This window comes from Cyclospora cayetanensis, unplaced genomic scaffold, assembly GCF_002999335.1.
Source record: "Cyclospora cayetanensis isolate NF1_C8 unplaced genomic scaffold, CcayRef3 CcayRef3_contig_2, whole genome shotgun sequence".
In the NCBI taxonomy this organism is placed as follows: Eukaryota; Apicomplexa; class Conoidasida; order Eucoccidiorida; family Eimeriidae; genus Cyclospora; species Cyclospora cayetanensis.
The window spans coordinates 636068-659502 of record NW_020312147.1 but is presented as its reverse complement, the minus strand read 5'-3'; the positions used below and the strand labels follow the sequence as shown (position 1 = coordinate 659502).

Sequence of the window (23435 nt, the reverse complement as noted above, 5' to 3'; positions counted from 1 at the left end):
TTTCTTATGTGAAAGCTTTCTTCTTTTCTCGTGTGTGCATCTTGCTTCAACAGGCATCGGATCTAAGAATCATGAAGAACATGCGGCTCTAAATCACCAGCTACAGTTGCTGCACCAACAGCAGCAACAACAGCTGAAGACTCTCCTTAGCCAGCCACAAGTTCCTAAATTGACAAGCGCAGAGCAACTGCAACAGCAAGCAGCTCCCCAAAGCATGACACTCGAACAGTTCCAAAAGCAACAGAAAGAAAGGCAACAGCCACAACAGCAACAGCAACAGCAAGAGCTGCAACAGCAAACCGCTCCCAGGGTTATGACATTGGCAGACTTCCAAAAAATGCAACAGCAGCAGCAAGAAGGGTCTGTCAAGATTATGAGTCTTGCGGAATATCAGCAGCAGCAGCGGCTAAGCGGGCAGCACCACAAGCCACAGCAGGAACAACAACATCCACCGCAGCAACAGCCACAGCAACAGCAACAGCAACATCAGCAAGAGCAACAACGACAGGAGGAACCCCAGCAGCAGCAGGAAGCAGAGCAAAGCCAACAACAGCAAAAGAACGAACCTCAGGAACAGGCAGGTGGCCTTCGCAGCTTGCCCGCTTGGCTTCCTGAATGGCTTGTTTCCCCCAAGTCCGGCGGGGGTACTACCAGCATCAGCACGACGACGACCACCACAACAGCAGTAAGTACAACGGCAGATGTAAAAAATGAGATCCCCGGAGTAGCAATAGCCGCTCCTGCCGTCCCTACACTTGGAACTCTGTTCTTCAAAGTAGCATCCCACACCACAACTACAACAGCCCCTCCAACCACGCATGCCGATGGTTCCCAACAAACTGCCATCGATGCCCTAAGCCTCCTCCCGGTCCTGCCTTCAATCCCTGACGAGTCTTTGCTAAACGATCCTGAGTCGGCAGATACTCAAAACATGCCGGCAGTGACAGAGGGGGCACAAGCGATCGCAGCCTCAATACCCCTGGAGCAGCACAACGAGGTACCGTTACACCCAGACAGCTATTCCTACAGCGGGCTTCTGCAACAAGACACCAGCCCAATATCGGGAATCAGACGGCTGATTGACTTGCCGCTTCCTACAGCAGCAGGAAGCCGCGAATACCAATACTAGCAGAGGCCTCAGCAAATACGACACAAGAGGACACATTACCAGATAGTAAACAACCAGCAGGGTGAGCGATAGGAACACCCATCCGCCTAGAACGCCTGCCCTCTGGCAGCCGATGGTGAGGCAGCTGCTACCGTTGTTCTCTCCAACTAGATGCTCCTACGTGCAAGTAACAACGGCCCGGCGCTCACGTATCATCAGAATGCCATACATATTTTCAAACCCGCCATATAACGTTTTCCTGTGCGCGCCCCGTGTTGGTGCGGATTGCGCACCAACAAGCCTAACGATAACTAGGCTACACATTGTTCTTTTAAGTATTTATACGGAAAATCATCGCTTGATATGCCTTCTTGCGATGCCTTAAAGAGAAAAGTGTCCTAGGGCGCTAGGGTCAGGACTTTCAGATTATTCCCTCGTACATACGAAGACGCACCGAAAGTAAGGCTAGTAGCCTCAGCAGCCACACAATATTCGGGGCTTATACTTGTTTTCCTTATTTAAGTTCAGTGCAAAACCTCATTTTAAGTATTTAAGGAAGGCGTACAGCAAGAGAGAGAAGATCTTCCCATCGTCCTACGCTTTTAATTGTCATAAGAAACAGCATTTCTCCTACCATCTAGAGCACCACTTTGTCAAGGGCGCCCAAAAGAACAAAGCCATGCATCCAATCAAGCAACACTGAGTCCCGAGGTTCTTGCCAAAGTTCTGTAGACAGGTACATCCCTATCCGAAGTCCCAAATCGCTAACAAAAAGCGAACCGGGGAAAAGAGTTGCAGTTGTTGCGAGTGTGATGCGTATTTTTTAAGCTTAGTAACTGGACAATACAAGTAATACACCGAAAGGACCTCGCATAGTAACATTGGAGTAGTGCTCGAATGACGGCAGACGACATTCAAAAATTTCTTTGTAACATGCTGGGCGTGAATTCCAAAGCGAGCAAGCTAAGACGGTTTGATGGGACTGGATAGTGCACACTGATTAAGAACGCGTGCGATGAAAATCTGGTTTGTTAGTTCTTCCGCGCACTTAAGATATCTATATGAGCCTTAGCAGCTCGGTTATGGAGGTGACTTGCGAGAAATACCCGTCCAGCTTGCTCACGGTTGTTTTGGGATGCGGACCAGTATTCTTTTGACATGTGTTGAGCTTAGACAAGGCAAGCAAGGGCCTCAAAAGCAGTTTATACTGTTAATCTGTGGTGACAACCACTTCATAGATTGCATCTCGTTTAAATGCACTAGTATATGGACGCCTCAGCGAGCGAACGCTGAAGCTAAATGGATAAAGTACACTAATAACTGTTCTGTCTCCCGCTCTCACACACTTCAACATGGCCAAAAAAGGGTCCAACAAGGCGAGTGTAGTTTACCTCAAGTATGCTTGACCGCCACTCGGAGCAACAATTGATGGCAAGCAAACCAAATCATAAATGGGACGGTTAAAGCTCCAGACGGGCACACAAAATTGAAGACATATCTGTGCATAAACGGCTTAGCATCCCGTGTAGCTACCACCATAAGTAGAACGGCAAGGTGAATTCAGTTTTGAAAATGAGTTTGTTTCGACTTCTAGATTTCAAGTTGCGGCACGCAATTCTTACGTAACACGGCAATACTCCACCTGATGAAAGCTTCGACACCAACCTTGCGCTCGTTTCACACAAAAACTAAACAGTCAACTGCAAGTCGTGCGCGGTCAATCGAATGCGTCGCTTTCGTATGTCCCATCACTACCGACACAAGAATTGAAGCCGCTACACAGCCATCCGCCCCCCTTGCCACCTTCAACGAGCGCACAGCCTTTGTTCTGGTATCCCTTTTCTGATAGATTCGGGCTTTTTGCTCCGCTGGTGGCATGCCCTGTCCGTAAAGCCCCACCTCGGACCTACCCGCTTACCGTCATGCTACGACCCCACAATTTCATCCAAATGTCTAAAAAAGTTGACTACCCTGTGCTTAACCCCAATCACGAAGGCCAAAAAAGCATGGCCCCCTGCTAAGATTTGGTCCAGTCAATCTAGCGACCCCTTTCTCGAGGTGAACAAGGCGGCAACACGTGCCTACCATTAGTTCTCCTGGGGGAGTCGCCCATACGCATGCACCACAGGGCTGTATCCTCCACTGCAAGACCAAGGTTCCCTAGCCCCTTTCACTGACAAGGCAACAGCACCGCTAATGAACAATTCCCCGACCCCCGCAGCAGCCGTCTGGTTGGGAGCACTGCCAAGACCTTCGCACGAACTAATAGGAAAACTACATCCAATGTACGCGTGCAACAATAGCATACTTTCGCGGACCCACAAGCAGAAGCCTCCGCGCGGTCTGCCGTGCCAAGACACGGATGAGCTTCCCGCAAGGAAGCGAGACAGACACAGTAGGTGGCTTCTAGAGAAGCCTAAAAAGAAGCACAGGAGGTTAGTCACCTCCGATTAGTTTCGATGGCCTAAAGAGTGCATCGCATCGTGTAACTCGCGAATTAGCAGACGGGACGGCGTCTACTGAGACATCTTCTTGCTCTTGCTCTTCTTGGGAAGCAGCACGGAGTGGACGTTGGGCAAGACACCACCAGAGGCAATTGTGACACCGCTAAGGAACTTGCTCAGCTCCTCGTCGTTGCGCACTGCCAACTGGATGTGTCTGGGGATGATGCGGGTCTTCTTGTGATCTCTTGCCGCATTACCCGCCAGCTCCAAAATCTCTGCACAAAGGTATTCCAGCACTGCAGCCATGTAGACAGGAGCCCCAGCACCGACACGCTTGGCGTATCTGCCCTTCTTCAAGTACCGACCAATACGCCCAACGGGGAACTGTAGGCCGGCCTTTGCCGACTTGCTGGTGGCCTTAGAAGCCTTCTTGGAGCGGCCGCCCTTTCCCTTAGCCGACATTTTCACGAGAAATGCCAAATGGTATTCGTTTCCGTGCACAGAGAGGAGAAAGAATATGTGTGTCTCGCCACCCGACACCGAGCAGGGGGCAGCAGACCACGCGGATGGGGAGAACGGGGGGATGCGCTGGCGACGGTGCGGTGGTGAGCTTCGCCGCTTGCAACCAAAAAATTGGCTAGTTACTCTTGAAAATGGCTAGCTCCTCGATCAGAAAGCCAAAATAGTGCAAAAGATGAAGCAGCAGGCCGGTCGGGTGCAGGGGTGCACGGGGGGAGAGGCGGAGCTACACCCCCGCAGCGGCTAGCCTGCCCCCTCCCCCCCTGGCCGCGGTGTCTGGCCGCGGTGCGTGTGCGTTTCACACAATGGCAGCACTCGCAGAATCATCTTTTGGGATTTTACCTCCGCTGAAGTTGAGACTGGCAATTACAGAAAATGGCCCGCACAAAGCAGACAGCCCGTAAATCTACGGGAGGAAAGGCCCCTCGCAAGCAGCTTGCCTCGAAGGCTGCGCGCAAGTCTGCCCCTGTTGCTGGTGGTATTAAGAAGCCCCACCGTTACAGGCCTGGTACAGTGGCTCTGCGTGAGATCAGGAGGTACCAGAAGAGCACTGACCTCCTTATCCGCAAGCTGCCCTTCCAGCGTCTGGTGAGGGAAATCGCTCAGGACTTCAAGACTGACTTGCGTTTCCAGTCGTCCGCTGTTCTTGCTCTGCAAGAAGCTGCCGAGGCTTACCTTGTGGGCCTTTTCGAAGACACCAACCTGTGTGCCATTCACGCCAAGCGTGTTACCATCATGCCGAAGGATATCCAGCTGGCTCGCCGTATCAGGGGAGAGCGCTCTTAAGCGCCCACTTCCTTAAGGCGTGTCTCTTGTCTGGACGGAGATAAGAGGACTTCGCCTCATGACGAGCTGGTGCTGGGCGGGAGGTATTTCCGCATTCTGTGAATTATAGACTGGAGAATCTCGTTTTGCACCTTTAGGCTTCACTAGAAGCCACCAATCTTTTTAATGGCCTAGGTTGATCTTGGGCTATATGATTTAGTTCTGCTTTGGTTGCTTCCAAAGCAGACCCTATTTTTCAGTAAAAATTTTGCTGATTACAAATACTATTTGGCCGCCTTCGAGCGCTCTCGCCTGGGCGTCAGTGTAGACACATGGCAGGGGGACTGACAGTTTTGCGACAACGTCGGGGGCATTGTGAAGGAAGCTTGGTAAAAACTGCGCCAGGCGAACCTTAATTAGGCCTACGCAGGAGTTTGTGGCGGAACAAAACCGATGGGTTTCATTCGTTCTCTACCGAGGGCGCAGTATAGCAGACGCATTTTCTCTTAGCGTTTTTTTGGTGGCCACATTGGCGGGCGATGTGACAGCATTCACGTGTGGCACTGAGGGGAAAGTGCAATGGAAGATGCGCAGTGGAGGCTCGCAGGTAGAAAACTTGCATGCATAGGGGTCCGGCGGGTAGGTGGAGCCCGACGGAGGCTAATGTTTTGTTGACAACTAGGGCGATCTTGAATTTTTGGAGTGCCGTGCGACGCGTTTATGTGGACTTTTAGGGGGCCCTTAGGTGATTGTCTGGATTCTCCAAGGGAAACCAAAAACTTTAATCGCGCAGTGGTGTTCACATTTTCCGTTTCGCGAGAATGCTCATCTTCAAGAGGCGATGCACCAGGTCGTCCAACCTTTTGTGCCGTCGGCATTCGAGCATATGTAGAGCGGTAGGTCAGCACTGGAGGCTACTCCGAAGTGTGCATTGTTGCAGAAAACAGGTAACTGCGTTTGACCAGTTGCCAAGGTGTGCGCAGACAAAGAACTATGCAACTTGCCCTGAATGTAATTGGTTTGAGGGTCGAAGCCCACAATCACATGGGTGCGTTAACTAGCTGTGATCTTTTCACAGTAAGTACCAAGATCCTGAGCGATATCGTATCGCAAAGGCTTGTAGCCACAAACAGTATGCGGGCGTGGAACAAGCAGCCGTGTCATACTTTCGGAACACGTGAACATGCTGCAGGACAGCGGTAAATTTGAGCACTGAACACAGATAAGGGCACCAAGTTTTATCCCCATCCATTTTCGAAGTCTTTCCGTGGTAGTGGAAAGTTTTAACTGAGCTTAGAGACTTAAATGTTAGCCCAAGAATCACGAAAATATGCAGAATTGCACACATACTCTTCTGCCCCCTCCAGGCTTTGAGCTTACAGGCAGTAAATCCAATTAAGCGTTTAGTGGCTTTCCGTCATTCATACATATCCATCCCCAATAATGCAGAAGAAACAGTGATATATTATAACGTAAGGTAGAACGTACACTGGGATGCAACAGGAGGGTACAGTATACTGTTGGACACTCGACTGCAAAGGCATACGAATGCAGATATACAATCTTTTTGCTCAGTATTAGTGCAACCCGTCTCGACGTGGAGGCTTCAGGTCGCTTCTTCTCTTCGGTCCGGTATCTCTTAAATGTTTTTTGCTGGGATTGAAAAGTGGATACACGACTAGCTGTGTAGCCGCATGCATGCAGCTGCCCTTCTTGCCGCTCCAACTTACCCTGAAAGAGAAATTTATGGCCACCTTCTTCGCTTTTGTTAGCGTGAGTAGTCTATTCGGGCCTTGCTACATCCAGTCAGGTACTTTCGTGTAGCACCGAAAATGTGGAGCTGTCTACCGATAAATAAAACTTTGTGTGATGTGGATCCACTGGGGGCATGTATGCGTTTGCCGTGCTTAGCTGACTTCGGCAGCTTCGACCACACTGCTTATGGTCGACTAAGAATTGGTTTTCTAGTATCAGTAAAACTGATTGATTGGCTTGGCAGCTTATATTTCTTATTTACGGCAGAGTAGCATCAGCACAGCACAAAAAGAATCAATATTCTGGACGTGCACGCTAAACGCTATGTGCAAGTAGCTGAGAGTGCTCGGAATGCTTGTAGGGTACGGCAGCGCTTACCCTAGCTGTCGCGTCATGCCGGAACTCTGAGGGCGCGGGCGGGGGAAGAGGAGAGGGAGCCAACTTCGGAAGGATGCCCAATAACTACTAACTTTGTACTGAGCAAGAAGTTAGGTGCTTGCTATGGAGCCATCATATGAAACGTTGCAATACTCTTATACCCCTGAACATGCAACATATAAGCCATCTACTATTATGAATCTTCTGATTCATGCCGGTCGACAACATACTAGGTTTCTACCGAGATAATTACATTTTTGCGCACAATCAACAAGTTGACCACTATATGGACAAACTGTACCTCTGTGACATGCGGCCATTTGTTCTCGACTGAAATTCTGCCGCGAATTTTTTTGATGCCAAGACCTCGTTTAATCCTGAAGGGTCTCAGTCAATCGCTGCCATCTATTAGATTCACTGTATCTCTGCAGACAGACTAATGTGCATCCATGGTCCTCGATATCTTGCCGTGAATTTGAAGATACTGTATGTTGTCCTTTGCGCGCTGATGAATAACAGGACATGCAACAGGTGCCTATTTCTTTACTACGGATGACGGAACGGCAAATTCACCGATAACGAGGACTAGATGGAGACGCGTTTGACTACGTATGTCTTCAATGTCTGCACATGAGGAGAAACTCCTGTTTCTGCGGCTCTCCGCCACAAGCTGTAATCCTAAATCTTGTACTCTTTATGCAAGTCAGCCATTTGATGAAAATGCACGAGTTTGTTATGTTTGCTGATAGAACGACGGTCCAGCGTAACTTTAAATAGCAAGGTCTCACGAGGACCCCTCAAGCAGCTGTCGTATCCGTTTACGCAGAGCCTCTTCCTGAGGACATACAGCATGAGCGTACTGAGGATAACAGATGTTGACGTGCATGGGGGGCAAACAAACAAAAAAAGCGAAATCAGGCGCCAGTGATGGAATATCGGAGACAGAAAACATGCACGGCACACGAATTGCGGTGGAGGACGGGAAGAGAGCTAACAAGACGGAGATAGACGTCCCAAAGACCAAAGGGTGACTTTTGGAAGCTGGTTGCATACGTGGCGGAGGTAGTGACACAGAGAGATTAGCCAGAGAAACAGAGAATCACGGAATGTGATTGAAGGAGCAAGAAATTATCAGAGGAAGAAACGCAGCACCAGAGAAGCCGCCTGAAAAAAACAGAAACGTTTGACTGGTTAGGCATCGAGTACCTCGATGTCAGTTTCGGCGGGTGTGCTTGTTTTGTGTTTTCTTTTTCTCCTGGAGTTCTCGTGCTCCTTTATGAAGCGGGGGCCCTGAGTGTGCGCGAAGATAGGCGAATAATCGCAAGAAGACGCACAGTTGCAACTTATCAGATTGGAGGCGCTCTTGGCAGAGGTAAGTCCTTTGTACCCCGTCCAAGACGCACTGATCTGTATGGCGAGAGCTGTCTACTCTGCATGCCATCCTCCTGTACTTATGTTGAGCCAGACGGAGCATCCGCCTCTACGATACAGATTAAAAATACGGGCAACTGAAAGTCTCGATCATGGTGTGCGGTGTCAGCATGCATGCGAGTTTTGGGCCACGAGTGCACATGCATTTCACATTCAGCTTAGAGGGCGATTCAGCATCTGTGTGCGCCTATCATCAGCGAAACATGTTCGCCTGCAATCCTGGAGGGTAGCGGTCTCAAGACCAAAGTCTTACCCCATCATATTCATCGCTTAACTCCCTAAAACCTCTTGTAATCTGCGACTGATGCTTCGGCTGCTGCGATTGTGGCTTATCCCTCTGCTTCTGCTGCTGCTTCTGCTGCTGCTTCTGCTGCTCGATTGAGCCCCCTGCTGCTGCACTCTGCTCAGCAGCCAGCCTTTGCTGCCTCCGTCGCTCCCTTTGTCTTTGACCTGCATCAACAGGCGTAGCATCAGCAACGACATGGAACAACTATGATGGGACGTGCTTGAGAGAAACACTTTTTTCTCTCTGCCTCTACGTGGGAAAAAAGTGCAACTTTTTACTGCGCTTCAGGTGGACTTGCATTCCAATTGTACCTCTGCTGTACGTCTTCTTCTTCAAGGCTTTCCCCGACTTCCTCTGCCCGTCCCCGTCCTCCTTCTCTGCAGCTGCTTCTTGTTGACGCTTCCTTAGTAAATTCGCAAAGGCTTTGACGCGCTCAGTCTGAGGCGATGCCAAAAACGCAGACTCAAACAAATAGGACTATTAATTTTGTTCAGAATGTTCCTCGCTGCCCTTGCTTAGTCATTTTCGCGTATTTCCCCCCCTTCCGCCTCCCCCATTCCCCTGCTTATGCCAGCTGCCTAAACTATGTCGCGTGCACTCTTCTTTCTCTCAATCATACTTTTGTTTGCCTATGCACCTGTATCGTCTTTCAAATGCGTTGTCTATACTAAAACTATATGTGTGGACACTTGGAGCTATTCCTGGGGCCATAAGCACGAATACCCGCTCACCCTAATCTTAACCTTCCTCGCATCTTCAAGTGCAAATTGCACGATCGGCAGTCTCTCCATGCCCCTCTGTTGCTGCTGCTGCTGCGCTTGGAGATCTCCAGGCCGCAGAAAGAAGCCCCGACTATCTCGGATTGCATGCACCAGCTGTAGAGCTTGTGCAAAGTCGCACCCTAGATCAATGAAACAGAAGCCAAGGGAACGGCGGGGGGCCCCGGGGGCCCCCGAAGTTTCCTTTCGAAGGCGCTCTTTTTTTGGCTCGCGGATCACCGACACCTGCATATGGATCAAAATACGCAACAGAGGGCTGAGCGATACAAACAGCAGCAGCTTAGGAGTGAAATGCGCATGTTTATGGCGGCTCGCAGTCTCTCTCTCTCTCTCTCTCTCTCTCACCTTGGTGATGGCTGCAGCAGCCTTCGCTCTCCACTTTTTCGCACTATGAGCAGTTTTCGTCGAACCCTTCTGCTGATTCTGTTCCTGCTTCTCCTGTGCAAGGCCGTCCTGACCGGCTGTTGCTGCTGTCATGGCATCAGCAGTAGGGGACTCGAAATGGGATTGGAGAATAGGCCCCAACAGCATCGACACCTTCTCCCTTAAGAAGTTCGCATCCACCCAACTGGGCAGATTGCGAATGCATAGACCTGCAGCAAAATACTCAGCTTCGTATGAGGAGAGCTGACCCCAGAGCCTTCGGCAAGCCGACGAGCGAAAAAGCCTCCTAGACACCCCCTAATCCTTGGCATGACTTCTGATCCTCCGCACTGAGCCTTTCCTGCACAACCTTACACGCTGCTGATGTCTCTCCAAGCAGGTTGAAGTCGCAACGTACGTTTTTTGTTGACGAAGATGTTCGGATTCTTCAGCTTCTCCTTCGTTTCGTCGTAGGCCGCCTTCGCCAGTGCCTCATCTAAAGGCCCCAAGCCTTCAAACGGCCTCCTGGGGAGGCCCTCAAAGGCCAAGGAAAGGCCCTTCTTTGTCGCAGACTCCGTAGCTCTGAAGCGTAAAATTCGGAGGTAGGAAGGCAAGACGCCGTCCATGGGATTCGGCAAGTTGACTCTAGACAAGGGGTGCAACGACGCATGCCAAGGACACAAAAAGTGGCATGAAAAACGAACCAAGCTACGCATACACTGAAATCATCGTTGCAAAGCACAAGGTGGATAAAACGGTTCGAGGAACTACGGACCCCGTTCTCACAGCGTCTATGCAGCTACACCACACACATTGTTGGTTCGGAGGCACGACGGCACGCTGTACGTACACCGTGGAGTTCGTTCAACAACAGGGAACAGAATGTCTATGGCATGTTTCTGAACACATAGAAGGACGAGACGCGTTATGATTCAGCATGCTCCCACATTACTTTCCAATAAATCCATGTATCAACATAGACATTCAAGTGGCTTCCGTGCCTGGCTTGGTGCTTCGTTTGGGGAAGGCTCTTGGCCTGTTGACGATCCAGGGCAGGAAGAATCTGCAAGCGTCTACCCCGAAGGAAAAGCGAGGCACCGCAAGCTGCTTCTGCCTGCTGTTGTTGCTGTTCCTCCAAGAGCAGCTCCTGCCCCTGCATGTGCTGCTGCTGTTTTGCAGCAAGCAGATGAGACAGCCTTTTCTGCTGCCGCCCCGACAGCCTCTCTAGTTCTTTTTCATACGCCCTAGAGGCGCCAACGGCGCGCTGAGCTGAGACCTAAAGAGAGGGATCCACCCAAAACGCACAAGGCACGCAAACGTTGCCTCCCCTCCCCGCTAACCTCCCCGTAGTTGTTGACAGCGGCACCAGAACCAAGCCATGCCAGAGGGCGCTGTAGCATAGAAAGTATCCTTAAGCTCAAAGCAGCCCATGCAAGGAAACAGCAACAAGGATAAGAAGAGGAATACGAATGACAGCGATCGAAGCAGTAGCACTCTCACAGCATCAGCGAAGTACACGAAAGCCGCTCCCTTCGCCTCTCCCGCATCATTTTTGACAATAAAGGTCTTCGTCACTGCACCGAATTGTTGCAGAGCTGAAGTGACACTCTCTGCCGTCGCATCAAACGGCAAATTGCGCACAAAGACGGAGTTAGCAAGTTGATCCTTCAGTCTCTGCTGTTGGTCTTCCTGGTGCGGATGGCCATTTCTGTGCTTCTTGTTCTTCAGCGAATGCTGCTGTTGCTGCTGGAGCTGCTGTGCATTAGCCACGTCCCCTTCACCATTCTCAATATCCGCATCAACAAGGCGTTTACGTCGAGCCTGTTGTGGCTTTCGCTCAGACTCTGCATGCTGCTGCTGCTGAGACTCTTCGACATTCTCCTTCAAGGGAGCCGGCCGCCTGCCATTCACGCCGTTCCTGCCATTTGGATGCCTTGGTTTCTTCCGTGCTGCTTTTTGGAAGCTTTCATGACCTACCGAAGGAAGCCTCTTCTTATGGGCATGTTTAGGGGCCTTGCCAGCCCCTCCTCTGAACGAAGGGCCCATGGCGATCAGAGGAAACAAAGAGGCGCGAAGAATCCCACACAGGAAGATATTCAATACATGCACGTCATCCCCTGAGAAAAGATGTCTGTTCCTCACACGGCCTCTGTTGACGAGGTATACGCGGGGTACGATCAAACGCGATACGCCCTAAAACAGCAGCAACTGCTGCTGACTTTCAGTGACTTCTGCGAGAATTCACTTGAGGCGGGAGACAGGGGGGCCCCGAAGCGCAGTGAGTGGGGAGGGAGGGGGACCTTCAATCAGTACGGAGAGTCCTTCCTCTCTGAATCCAAGTACCGAAGGCAGAAAATAGCACAAAAAGGAATTCGGTGTCAAAAAAATGGCAGGGAAAATGAACCCATGGAGAAGCTCCTTAGCTGGAAAACCCATAAACCCTTCGGGCCCCACAAGCTATTGAAAGCTGGCTTGCGGGGCCCCTTCAATGAAAAAGTAGAGAAGAGGACTACCAGAAGATTTTTACTCCTCCGAGCTTGATTAGTGGACCCAAAGTAATACATTATAATTACAAAGCCGAGCCTCCGGTAGTTAGTAGGAAACGAATCGACCGACACGGCAGTACGGGCGCCGGGGATCGAACCCGGGATCTTTCGCGTGTGAGGCGAACGTCATAGCCACTAGACCACGCCCGCATGTCTGGCGTGCAATTTGTGGACGGAAGAGCAGTGACATATTACGACACTTACACGAACGCCAGCTGTCAAAAGCACAGCTATACAGAACCTGCGCGTGCTCTCCAGACTTCTGAAGGCACCTTCAGTTCACCTTACGCCGTCCAAGTCCTAATAATCCTTCTATGTGCCATCGTGAGGGAAAGACCTGCAAGCGAGAGAGGTATCATACATCCCTTTCTCTGGTACTTCATTCAGAAAAGTGAAGGTCAGAATGCGCAACCCTACAAGAGCTTTGAGCGGGGTATGCGCATTCGTTGGATTGATTGCGACCCCTGTCAGAAAGCCACTTCATGTTCTGCCAAAAACTGCGCCTTCGCAGTCGACAGCCTGTAAAATGGATGGAATTCCAGAAAGGTCTGTCCTCCCGCATTGCGTAGCCACCGAATGAAAAGCTCTCAAATCATATCGGAGAGAAAAGCGCTGATGAGCTGCCCCAGAGAATTAGAAAGGGTGCTAACCTAAATTTAGCATGCAGAGTAACAAGTACACACTTTTACCTGCACCAGTCATATTAAATTAGGAATCCTTATGGAATTGACTCTATGGTCTGTTTGTACATCGTGTCTACTGTAGATTAGTAGTAACTCGCCACAACCAGACGCAATGCTGTGTGCGAGTGCGCTAGATGCTGTTCGCAACTATCTGTAAATGCCCGGGGTATTTAAGGTGTGCAGTTGATCGCACCAAAACTGCCTCTCTCTTCTTTTGGGGATTTGACAGGGGCAGGCAGGGAAAGAAGGAACTCCTCGAGGAACAATCAAGAATCTTCTGTTCAAACATAACAACTGTCTATTAACTTTGGATTGAGTCTGGAAAATAGTTTCTTCCGGTAACCTAGAGCAAAAAATACATTCTAGGTGTATATACACCCCAAGCCATGCCAAAACACACGGGAAAGTTGTTATGTCACTCTATTCGAGGTCACCTCTGGGTGACACCTCGATCTAGACTCATCAAAGTCTCATTGCAAAGCCTAGCCGTTCTTCGCAAAAAAACTTCCTCCTTCTGGCAGCGCTACTGCCAGTTCCAACAAGAGGAAAGAGTGGCATCTGATACGCACTACAGCACCCTCAAAGAAATTCGAGCATTCACAGTTAGACGCACGTAGCATCTGGCGCACACAACATCGCGTCTTTTCGTATTCAGCCAGCTGTGCTGTGCAATAAACACGAAGTACGCATAAAAGAACTACGCAGTCAGTCCTTCACTAATATCTAATTAATATTTGAGGTGTAGTAGCTAAAGCCTGGGCGTAGCTGGGCCTGTTACACTACCCCCTGCTGTAAAGCACACGCCTTCGTGCTCCACACCATTACTCACGCATCTGCACGCACGACAACAAACCGGTTTCTGCCCTATCATCACTACCTGTTTAAGCAAGAGCGCGAAGACAGTGCAAATCAGAAAAGCAAATGTGTGCATCAACCACTAAAGTGAGTTCGATGAGGAGGAAGACGTACAGTAATCAACAACGAACAGGGGACCAAGCCAGCACGGCTTTAGAGGGGTGACGGCTCGCTGTGGCTGGCGCTCTGAAAAGTGTTAGCCTTCTGTTACGAAAAAAAACGGAGGTGAAGTAAAAAGCGGAAAAGGGTGTCCAAGCACGCACTGGTGCAGCAGTGCCTTCGCTCTTTCTAGAGCGATGCCCGCATCCCAGTAGAGCCGATGCGTACCGCATAGTAGATTTCGAAACCCCTAAGAGGCGCAAGCAGGAGAACACAGACAAGATAACTGGGGATGCCTGCGCACAGAGCTGAGCGTGTGGAATATACTTAAGTAATGAACGGAGCTTTTCACGCAATACTCGCTGTGGAATCTTACAATTCCAGGCATAGCGTACGTTGGGGAAGGACAGCTACCAAGAAATGCTACGAATATGGTCCAGGGCAAGCAGCGTGTTAAAAAACAGAGCAGCAAAGCTTCCAGCAGTCAACGAAGCTTGCAACAAGTGTTAATCAAAAGGTGATAGAAAAAGACTTTTCATCTGCTGTGTACAAAATGGCACAGTGGTGCGAAGTCCGGCTGTGCCAACGACCGAGTCCCCGAGTTCTTATGGCGTGGAATCTTATGCGATTGTGCATCTGTTCTCCCGTAATAGATGAATGAGCGTCAAAAGCATAAGACGCACGCAATTTGATGAAGACCGAGTCGTCACAGACAAGAGCCGTTGTGCTACATAGTGAAAAACTGGGACGCCGCAAGAGCGCGTCGGCTGCCATATTGGGGATGCCTTTAGTATACTGTCTAGTGAATTCAAACTGTAAAGGGAGTCCAAGGTCACCAAAACTCTCGAGTCGTCCTAGTCCAAGAAACCTTTCCTAAGGTCCACTAAAGTCTGATGCCCGCTTGGACAGTAAAATTACCCCCACATCAATGTTCCAGCATTTTTTCACACCTCACACCGCATAAAAATCCATTTTTGCACTAATTACTGCGGATCGTTCTTGGTACGACGATGGGTATAAGAGGGAAGAGTTTCGTGTTTTGGGGAGCCCGCTGCCCGCTGGAAAAGAATAACGCCCACTCATACATCAGCAGGACCAGTTCTTAAAGAAAATGACCCTCATATTCGAAGCGGCTATGCGGCGGCCGATAAGCGTCCTGGTTGAGGCATCAGCCGGTCCTGTCCAGGGAACACACTGCGTTTTGTGAAGTAAAGCAATCAAAACAGCAGTGATCCCGTCAAACCCGAGGATGAAATTTTGGTTAGAAGATTTAGGTCTACAGACCCTCCCAACGTCCAGGCGGCTGTTGTACGGGATAAAGGCCACGCCTTGATTGCTACAGCACCACCAAATATGGCTCAGTTGCTCCAGCCAAGCATGGAAGTCTCCAAAGCACTATGTTTGCATGAACGCGAAACATTTATCTGCCTTCACATACCATTGTTTGTCCCACAACAGCTGAGGCACGCGGCGTAGGTGCTCGTGAAGGTTTCGGCTGATTTTCAAGACGTCGTCCATGTAGACAGCCATCCACCCCTCTTTGACGAGCCAACGAAATTCCGGATTAGGTTGACGTCCCTGTCAGCTGGGGTATTTCCAAGTCCAGAAGGCACGCAGAAACTCTAGCACTCGTGAGTGTGAGTGTGGAAGGGAGCCTTGTACCTGCCATCGGGGTGGATGAGGCTGTGTAAGGCGTCCTTGAAGTCAAATGCCAAGTAGACTGTCAATTTTTTCGCAAATGTGACTTGTTGGAAACTTATGCATTGCAATAATCTTGTTCAAGGGCTTAAAGGTGGCTCACATGCGCCATCTTCTGCCCTTTTCTGACAATAACACCCGGTTATGCCCTAAAACGCTTATCGATACCTGCAGCTTGCCTTGGTTCAATAGCTCATCCGCCTGCCACTCAATCCCCTCCGCGCACCGTAAGCTTTTTTCCTCCTAAATAGTGACTGGAAGCGTCATGGATTCCCTATAGATATCATGACGGACACGCATTCGAAAAACTTCAGTGAGTTATGGCGTGCCTGCAAAACCCGCCTACGCAGTGGATATATTTCACCAATACGAAACCACCCTGAGGCCAATGGACAGGCAGAGCGCATCAACCACACTCTCCTGCAGCCTTTGCAACTTCATGGACTCAAAACTCAAGTGCATGACTAAGCAGTTTTATAATAAATTGATACATTCGTTAATCGTTGCTCCCCCGCAACCCTGGTATGCACCAAGGGGCCCTGCTGCAATGCAGGTCTGGACTAAGCAGAGCCCGTGGTCAGCAGCCCACTTACCAGCGGAGCTACTTAAATAACAGCTAACCAGCGCACGCGAGCGTATACGCAAAGCTCAAGCACTGGAGAGGCAAGCACGCAATTATGATAGCGTAGGTCGGCTGTGTGGTTAGGGCTTCAAAACTTAATCATGGGGATTTGACACGCTTTAAGAAATGCGTCATATGCTTACTAGATGACAGGGTGTTGCCCAGGTGGCTCGAATCATTTGCCATCTTCTCACAAATCAATTCTTCTTTTATTCTATTAAGAGATCCAAAAGTTGGGACCGCCACTAGGCTATCAATATTGACTTCCCCAAAGTGTTTCAAGACTTTACAAATTGTTCGCGAGCATTGTCACGCAGGCAAGTGACCCGTGTGGAGGCGGAGGGTCCATGGAGAGAGTCGTAGAAATGTTGGATTGTGGGACTTTCGAGTGCAGGGAAGACACTAGACTGAAGTTTCTAGTGAAATGGGGTGGAGAACGCTCATTTCAGAGTTTGACAAACGAGTGCTTGTAACAACCTTCAATGCCGGTAGGAGAACTTGCGGCTCTGTTGGTTTACAGCGCTAGTCGCCATGGGCAGTGTTCCTCGCGTTTTTTAAAATTATTCTTCTTCCCCAGCGCATGCTTTGCCTTGAATAGCTACCTTCATCTGGGGATACTGCTTGAAAAGGTACCGGTTAATGTTGCGATGTTCTGTGCACCCGCATTTATGTGGAGGCACCCTCAGCTGTGCACTCCCTAAATTCCTTTCTCATGCTATGTTTTAGGCTTGAATATTAAATATGCTAGATGGAAGGGCTGCAATTGCACGCTGGCATGCCTCTATTAGTCACTGAGACACTGCCAAACAAGTGTGTATGCAAGGTCAGTTCTCCCACACTTTACTTGCCTTCTGTTTTCTTGTAGCAGAAGGCTGACACATTTCAGCGCTCCCACAACATCGATTCATGCACGGCCACCGTCATCTTGGATTGGTGCCTCGTTCCTCATTGATTAGCCTACTTGTCTTTTTTTGTTTCTATTTATCTTTGCCGGCTTACACACAGTTTTTCTTATTTGCACTGCTTTAGCGTTTCTGCCTGCCTACAATGTGGCACGAAAGGAAGCTTTGCAGTGTCCTGCACGCAGTTGGCATCGTTGCAGGGCCCAAAAGCAAGGGTTTGTTTTTCAAAATGGAGGAGGCAAAGATGTAGGGGGCTATGCTACACAAGAAAAGTTTCACCTGCGCTTGGTATATTTTATTATTCAGGAAAAAATAGTTTATTTTCATGTTTGTCTATCTTGCTGATGTCAGAGTACTACTAGGTCTGTACAACATACCATTTTGTGTGCTTCCTATTTGCAGCTAGCTGCAAATGCTCGAAGCGCTTGGAGAGTGTAGCAACGCGCATCCTAGCTGTCCCTCTATTCTTCTGTCAGGAAAGCCGATGGGCGCCTTGAGGGGAAGGATCTGTTCATGAGAAACCCTGAGCAAATTTCTGTCAAATGTATATTGTGTCGGGAATGAAGTATCTCCCCATGGGGAGCTTACACGTAGCATGATAGAGAATAAAGACGGAGCGTTACGTGGGTGAATCTGATCCCGCGCGTCTGAACACAGTGCCCATGCCTACGTTATTTTGCATGGGTGCCTCTCTGCTGAAAAAGCTCCTCTCCGTAATGTGTAGCCCCTTAACATGATCTAGTTAATTTTGGCTCCAGAGGCAGTGCCGCAGACAACGTCTTGACGATTGATTGTGGTGAGATAAGAAGGTCCGTTATGGCGTACTAGAAGGTTTGGCAGCTTTCCATAGCTGTCTGCCGCAAGTTTTCTGCAAAGTGTGCGGCGGAGGGACGGTGAGCAAGCTGTTAGACTGGAGGAAGTGCGCCTTGACCATACAAACAATTGTAATCCCAAGCCTCACTCACCAGGGGAATGAATCTTCTTGTATAAAGTTATGATGTGGATCGCCACATATAATAAAATGCCGAAGGAGTGAACTCTTCTCCCACATTCTCTTGCTGGGTGGAAGAGCATTAAGGGAGCTGTGGTAGCCTGTGGATAGATACCCCCTTTGTGTACGTCCCTTATGTAATATATGTATGCTGCATTTGGATCTTCCCGAAGGTTTATTTGAAGTACTTGACTCAATTTGGTATATGTGAGCATAAGAATGCAAAATTGAAAGCAGGTTCACACATGCAAAAGGGCCACGAGAGCCCTGCACGCATGCAGCAGCACCTCTCCTAGGCCGTCGCAGATAGCGCTCAAATAACTTCTGTCGATCTTTGACAGATTTCATTCATTGTGTGAACACTACGAGTGAGCAGACTAAGGAGGCTTTGGGGCCTTTTAGCCGCTCTGAATAGCCTTTCTGGGTGTTTTCCGTGGCGTCGGTGATCCCGCCCAATCTCAGCATACAGAGGTATTTAAAATGATCTTTATGTCCCAAGGATTTCTCTGGAAGCTGTTTCCGCGGCTTTCCGCGGATAAAGTGAGATGGATGCGGCTCTACTGTATTTCAGCGTTTGGCGTAGGTGCGTGGACACGGCAAAGCACTAAAAACGTTGCTACTGTTCACCCAATCATCGCATTCCTGCCTCATTTTCTGCGTTTTACTAGACTGAGGTTGGTAGACATTACCCACTTGCAGCAGCTTATGAATCAATATTCGATCTGAATGCCTGCTGCCTCCTGTGCATATAACACTATCGCGTTCCTCTACCCTGTGTGCGTGTACGTACTTCGTTTGCACGAGAGAAAATGGTCCCCTGCTTCCTGCTGCTCATAACAATAGTATTTTAAATAAAGTCTATGCTTTGATGGTATTGAGGAGAAGACATATCTGTACATGAATAATTTTTACAATGCAGCACTTCTGCTGGTTTGGAATTGTACGTGAATGTGCATGCATAGGTAAGTATGTCTATATATTTGTATATGTATATGTGTGTATATGTGTGTGTATGTCCCACATATGTGCACAGCCTGCTGCGTTTGTCTACACACTTTTGGCATACTTAAAGGGGCCATTTCCGTGGTTTCATGTTGAGTGCCTGTTGGGCATCACTTCATTCTGCCCTTTCACTATCACTAGCATCTAGTAAAGACAGACATGCACGCACAGCATTCTTGCATTATATGCGAAGAGTGCTGCGCAAAGATGTATATCTGCATCTTGTTATAACATGGCACATGCATACGTCGGTACACACTGTGAAGGTGTACATGTTTACTCCCATTCTCTATGTGTAGAGAGTCGACTTGCTATCTACTCAGTTGGCTTCACTTTGGTGCCGCAACTCTTGCATTTCTGTTTCAGGGGTCGCTGCAGCGACTTGGGCCGGTCAGCAAGACTACAGCTCTAAGAATATGAAGCCCACGTGGTGGTACAAGCAGCACCTGAAGAGCCTTCATCGGCGCGGTGTCATTTCTGATGAAAAGTATACCCGTCTCCTAAGTGGCGCTGAGATGTGAGACTGAAGCACTTGCAAGCCCGTCCTAGGGTTCGTTATTTCAGAAGGCATATGCACGCACTTTATCGGAGGCATGTGGCCATCCTGAAAATCTGTGACCTGTGCTACGCCAGTCGTACCTGTACGCGTACACCACATCTGTCTGCTTGTGCGTGTCGATCCATACTTGAGCATGTATAGCCGTATACTTGTGGGCATTTCCGCATGGTGGCTTCTGCGGCGGCAGCAAACGCTGTGTGCTAGTCAACGAACCCCCTAACTTATTTTTATAGCGAGCCAGCCAAAATGCAGCACAATACCGAGTCCACAAGCGTGTCGGTTTCTCAATGTAAATATTGACGCTAGTTTTTTGAGGCTTCGCAACTGGCGTCATGGGTGAGAACTTTGCAATGGATCCGCTTGTCTAGGATTTAGGGTCAATCCTTGGATCACTAATTTACCCCAGGATCCATATTAGGGTCTCATTCTTTAGCGGAGATAGGTGTTTGGTTTAGCTGTTAGTAAGAACAGTCATAGATGAGCGGTACGGATGCATGGCCTTTGAAACAATTACAAATTTTCGACTAATCTAGTTATATTTGTCGTAAGAATTAGTCAAGAGGTGTATATTTAATTTGCCTGTTCGTAACCGCGAATACCAGCCTTATTGTTGGTTCTGCCTGCGACTGCACTTGGGTTTAACCGGTTTTGCGGTTGAAGGGTGCTATATGTTGTCTGAGTTGTGAGACAATTCTTGAGCCCCTGAAGCACTCGTTTATCGCAGAGTAGCATCAGATTAATGCGACAAGATGCAGTGTTGTGTGGTGCGTGTGTTGTACGCCCTGGAAGCTCTGCGCAACTAGTGAATGCTTGCATTGCTCAGTGGATGCAGCACCGCGCACCCAGTTGTCCCCCTCTCCTCCTATCAGGAAAGCTGAAAAGCGCGAGCTAGAGGAGGGAGCTTTTTTGAGAGGCATTGAATAACTGCCCAATAAACACAACTGTCTGTTCAGCTTGTATTGAGTTTGGAAATAAGCGTCTCCCAACAGAGTCCTTGAATGTAGCGTTGCATGCTGCTGTAATTCTTGAGCAGCCGTCACATATGAACACAAGATGTCGTTGTACATGCATACCCATATAGATCCATGCATAGAAGTACAGCCTTCTAATCGATGATGCTACGTAATGGGCGCCTGTTAGACAACGTATGCAGTCCTTAAATAAAGTAAATAAAGTAAACAGTTACGTACATTAACCTCAACGAGGGTTGGTACTCTCTACAGATGGCCCCCAATAATAGAGTTTTAACAGGTAGAAGGCGCCGCGGTTTGCCTTTCTGTGCATAAGCATGAGTACGTGCATGCAAACAGACGTGCATGGTATTCATCTCTTGCGGAAAGTAAGATCACGAGGCTTTTGAGTATGCAGATGTGCATGTAGTTCGTATGCACGTCTTAATGTACGCGTATATCTATATACACAAAAGTATGTCCAATGGTTATATGTGTGTGCGCACTACCTGTGACCCTGCATGCATATTCAGACGCATGCACATCCACAATGAAATACATCTCAAAAAGTATATTCAGCATGAATATATACACAATCGTACATAAACAGAAGCAGGTGTAAGTGCATGTGTGCGTATACGCAAGTACAATATACACTTTATTCTGTACCCTCTGTTGGACTCCCCCCAAAACTGGCGTTTTCGGCTCAGCCGCCGTGGCCCTCTAGAGAGAACAAGGCAGACAAGTCGAAACACTGGCCCTTCGGAGGTCTTGATAAATCTCACTGCCTTTTCGATGGCGCATTTAGCATACGCATGTTTCTAAATACAACCTTTGCACGTGTGCACACCTGTTCGTACGACGAAAGGGTAAACGTTCGGTGGGAGCCTTTAGCGTATGAGCTGAGCGAAGAGCAATGTATGCAATGACTACCTACGCAAAACCATGAAACGTATTCCCTGTGTGAGCCAAATTAAATGGCTCCCGGTCAATCCATCCATCTCGTTTCCAGTGAGTCCTTGCCTTCACACGTTCCCCCATCGCCCTCCTTCGTATAAGCTGATGTGGGTTTGCACGTCTCCCTCGAGGTCCTCCCGCTTTCTTGCTTCCCTCTCTCTCTGACATGGAGAGGCAGGTGCCGTTACGGCTGTATATGTGATGCCTTGCGTGAAGCGTTCGCTGGGGGGAGGCCGTCTCCTGGGGCCTGAGAGCGACCGCCCACGAAGTAGCAGGGGTACGACAGGGGGTGCAAACACCAGATACACCTCGAAGGGTATGAGATCCTCTTGTGCCACTTTATTAAGGACATTGGCCCTGTGCGCCCTGCTTTCCGCCCCTTCTGCTAATGCTGATTTTGCCTCTCTTTTTTCATTCAAAGCCGAGCAAATAGCAAAATTTGCAAAGGCACTCATTTCTCGATGGGCATACACTGCGGCCTTGACCAGTCGCTTTAGGCTTACGAAGTACATGGCGTTCATCATTTCATTGTTGCAAAATAGCAATTTGTCACCCTTTCCTTCCCACCGTAAGTATATCGCCCGTAAGCTATCTCTGATGCTCTCTGCGTCTTTCACGTGATGCAGGAGCATTTCTCCAGCCCTCTGTACAACTAAAGGGTCCCCCGAACCCACTAGGTATGAATCTGCTTTCTCCTGTAAAATAACCTGAGTCGTCAGCAATTCTGCCCCGATCGCTTGAAACTCCAGAAAGCACTGCTCCAGTGATTGGCTCCAATGACCAGGTAAGTTCTTTGGATTTGTAGCCTTGCTGAGATCTTTCTCTTTCCCAAAAGGTTTTATTATACTTGCTGAGCCCTCATCTTTAGCAGTGGTGGTGGTCCATGGGGGTGCACTGTGGCCCTGAGAGGAAGACGCGTGGTGCCCCCTTGGAGAGTGTCGCCAAAAAAAATAATTGCCTCCTGGGCTATGCGACTTCTTCTCATTCCATACGTGGAGAAGCTCGTCTCTGTGCATGCTGTGCTCCAGATGTTGCTGCACCAAAGGTGATTCCCACGCCTTCCTCATTGCAAAAGAAAGCTCAGCGTAGTCCGGTTCCCCCGCAGGTCTGACGGGGGGAAGCCTCAAGAGGCAGTCCTCATCTTCATCTTGATATGCAGCCGTTGGAAACACCTTAGTGCTATTTGTTGAGGTTGGTGGTGGAATGAGCTGCATTGCAGGCACTGCACCGCCTGCTGTGGGAGGGGCCCGGGGCAATGAGGAGGCGACTGCGCATGCGGGGACTAGAGCATCCGGTGATTCATCCGGGCTACCATTTAGCTGCCGGATGCCGTTAGGAATCTCTGATTGAGCAGAAGATGACATCATAGAGATGCGAAAGAGATGACGCTGTGGTGATGAGTGCCTGCTCTGTTGCGCGTGCAGCGGAGATGTGTATTCAATGGAGAAAACGAGAATATAGTACGAGAAAACCCCTGTTCTTATATTAGAAGACGGACGGAAAGGGAAGCCTTACGGCACGGAGTAGTCACAAGTGTTGTGCAGCTGTATGCATGGGGGCCAGCATGTGAAGGGCATGACAGCGGTGACCCTAATGATATGAGCGAAACAGTCTGAGCCACTGTTGTGCAGCTTCAACTCTGAAAGCAGAATTCGCATCATTTCCCTAGCAAAAGTTACATGGAGCAACGTACATCCCCACTGCTAGCTGAGGTAGCGTTGCGGCGTGTCCATACCAGTGGTC

General features: G+C 49.3%; 5 protein-coding genes and 1 non-coding gene across 6 annotated transcripts; 2 read left to right on the top strand and 4 right to left on the bottom strand.

Annotated features, from left to right (window-relative positions):
* The first annotated feature begins 196 nt into the window (after window positions 1–196).
* Window positions 197–1129, top strand: LOC34620302 (uncharacterized protein DDB_G0285291). Its single transcript, XM_026337687.1, has one exon. It carries the CDS (start codon window positions 215–217, stop codon window positions 1127–1129), a length of 915 nt encoding a protein of 304 aa, XP_026193472.1. The 5' UTR covers window positions 197–214.
* Window positions 1130–1930: 801 nt separating this feature from the next.
* On the top strand, window positions 1931–4857 carry LOC34620300 (histone H3). Its single transcript, XM_026337696.1, has 2 exons — window positions 1931–1957; window positions 4444–4857. The coding sequence occupies exon 2, from the start codon at window positions 4447–4449 to the stop codon at window positions 4855–4857; it is 411 nt and encodes a 136-aa protein (XP_026193481.1). The 5' UTR covers window positions 1931–1957; window positions 4444–4446.
* On the bottom strand, window positions 3625–4014 carry LOC34620301 (histone H2A). Its single transcript, XM_022733558.1, has one exon. The coding sequence runs from the start codon at window positions 4012–4014 to the stop codon at window positions 3625–3627; it is 390 nt and encodes a 129-aa protein (XP_022592409.1).
* Window positions 4858–8635: 3778 nt separating the features above from the next.
* Window positions 8636–11874, bottom strand: LOC34620299 (RNA-binding protein 28). Its single transcript, XM_026337686.1, has 7 exons — window positions 11329–11874; window positions 10830–11104; window positions 10247–10410; window positions 9811–10058; window positions 9418–9690; window positions 8998–9124; window positions 8636–8850 (listed from the first exon to the last, which is right to left on the bottom strand). The coding sequence occupies exons 1-7, from the start codon at window positions 11872–11874 to the stop codon at window positions 8636–8638; spliced, it is 1848 nt and encodes a 615-aa protein (XP_026193471.1).
* Window positions 11875–12451: 577 nt separating this feature from the next.
* Trnav-cac lies at window positions 12452–12524 on the bottom strand. Its single transcript has one exon. It is a non-coding gene; the product is annotated as a tRNA-Val (tRNA).
* A 9015-nt stretch (window positions 12525–21539) lies between these two features.
* LOC34620298 lies at window positions 21540–23056 on the bottom strand. Its single transcript, XM_022733555.2, has 2 exons — window positions 21842–23056; window positions 21540–21668 (listed from the first exon to the last, which is right to left on the bottom strand). Exons 1-2 carry the CDS (start codon window positions 23054–23056, stop codon window positions 21540–21542), a joined length of 1344 nt encoding a protein of 447 aa, XP_022592406.2.
* Window positions 23057–23435: the final 379 nt, after the last annotated feature.

Bases quoted from the DNA above. Each gene is read 5' to 3' on its own strand.
- LOC34620298 (XM_022733555.2), bottom strand. From the start codon at position 23,056: ATGTCATCTTCTGCTCAATCAGAGATTCCTAACGGCATCCGGCAGCTA. The intron at 21,669-21,841 runs GCAAGAAAGCGG...GGTTTTGCGTAG, and splicing joins CATGTCAGAGAGAGAGGGAA to GTAGTCATTGCATACATTGC.
- LOC34620299 (XM_026337686.1), bottom strand. From the start codon at position 11,874: ATGGGCCCTTCGTTCAGAGGAGGGGCTGGCAAGGCCCCTAAACATGCC. The intron at 10,411-10,829 runs GCACGGAAGCCA...TTTACGCTTCAG, and splicing joins CAAACGAAGCACCAAGCCAG to AGCTACGGAGTCTGCGACAA. The intron at 10,059-10,246 runs GTACGTTGCGAC...ATTTTGCTGCAG, and splicing joins CATCTTCGTCAACAAAAAAC to GTCTATGCATTCGCAATCTG.
- LOC34620301 (XM_022733558.1), bottom strand. From the start codon at position 4,014: ATGTCGGCTAAGGGAAAGGGCGGCCGCTCCAAGAAGGCTTCTAAGGCC.
- LOC34620300 (XM_026337696.1), top strand. From the start codon at position 4,447: ATGGCCCGCACAAAGCAGACAGCCCGTAAATCTACGGGAGGAAAGGCC.
- LOC34620302 (XM_026337687.1), top strand. From the start codon at position 215: ATGACACTCGAACAGTTCCAAAAGCAACAGAAAGAAAGGCAACAGCCA.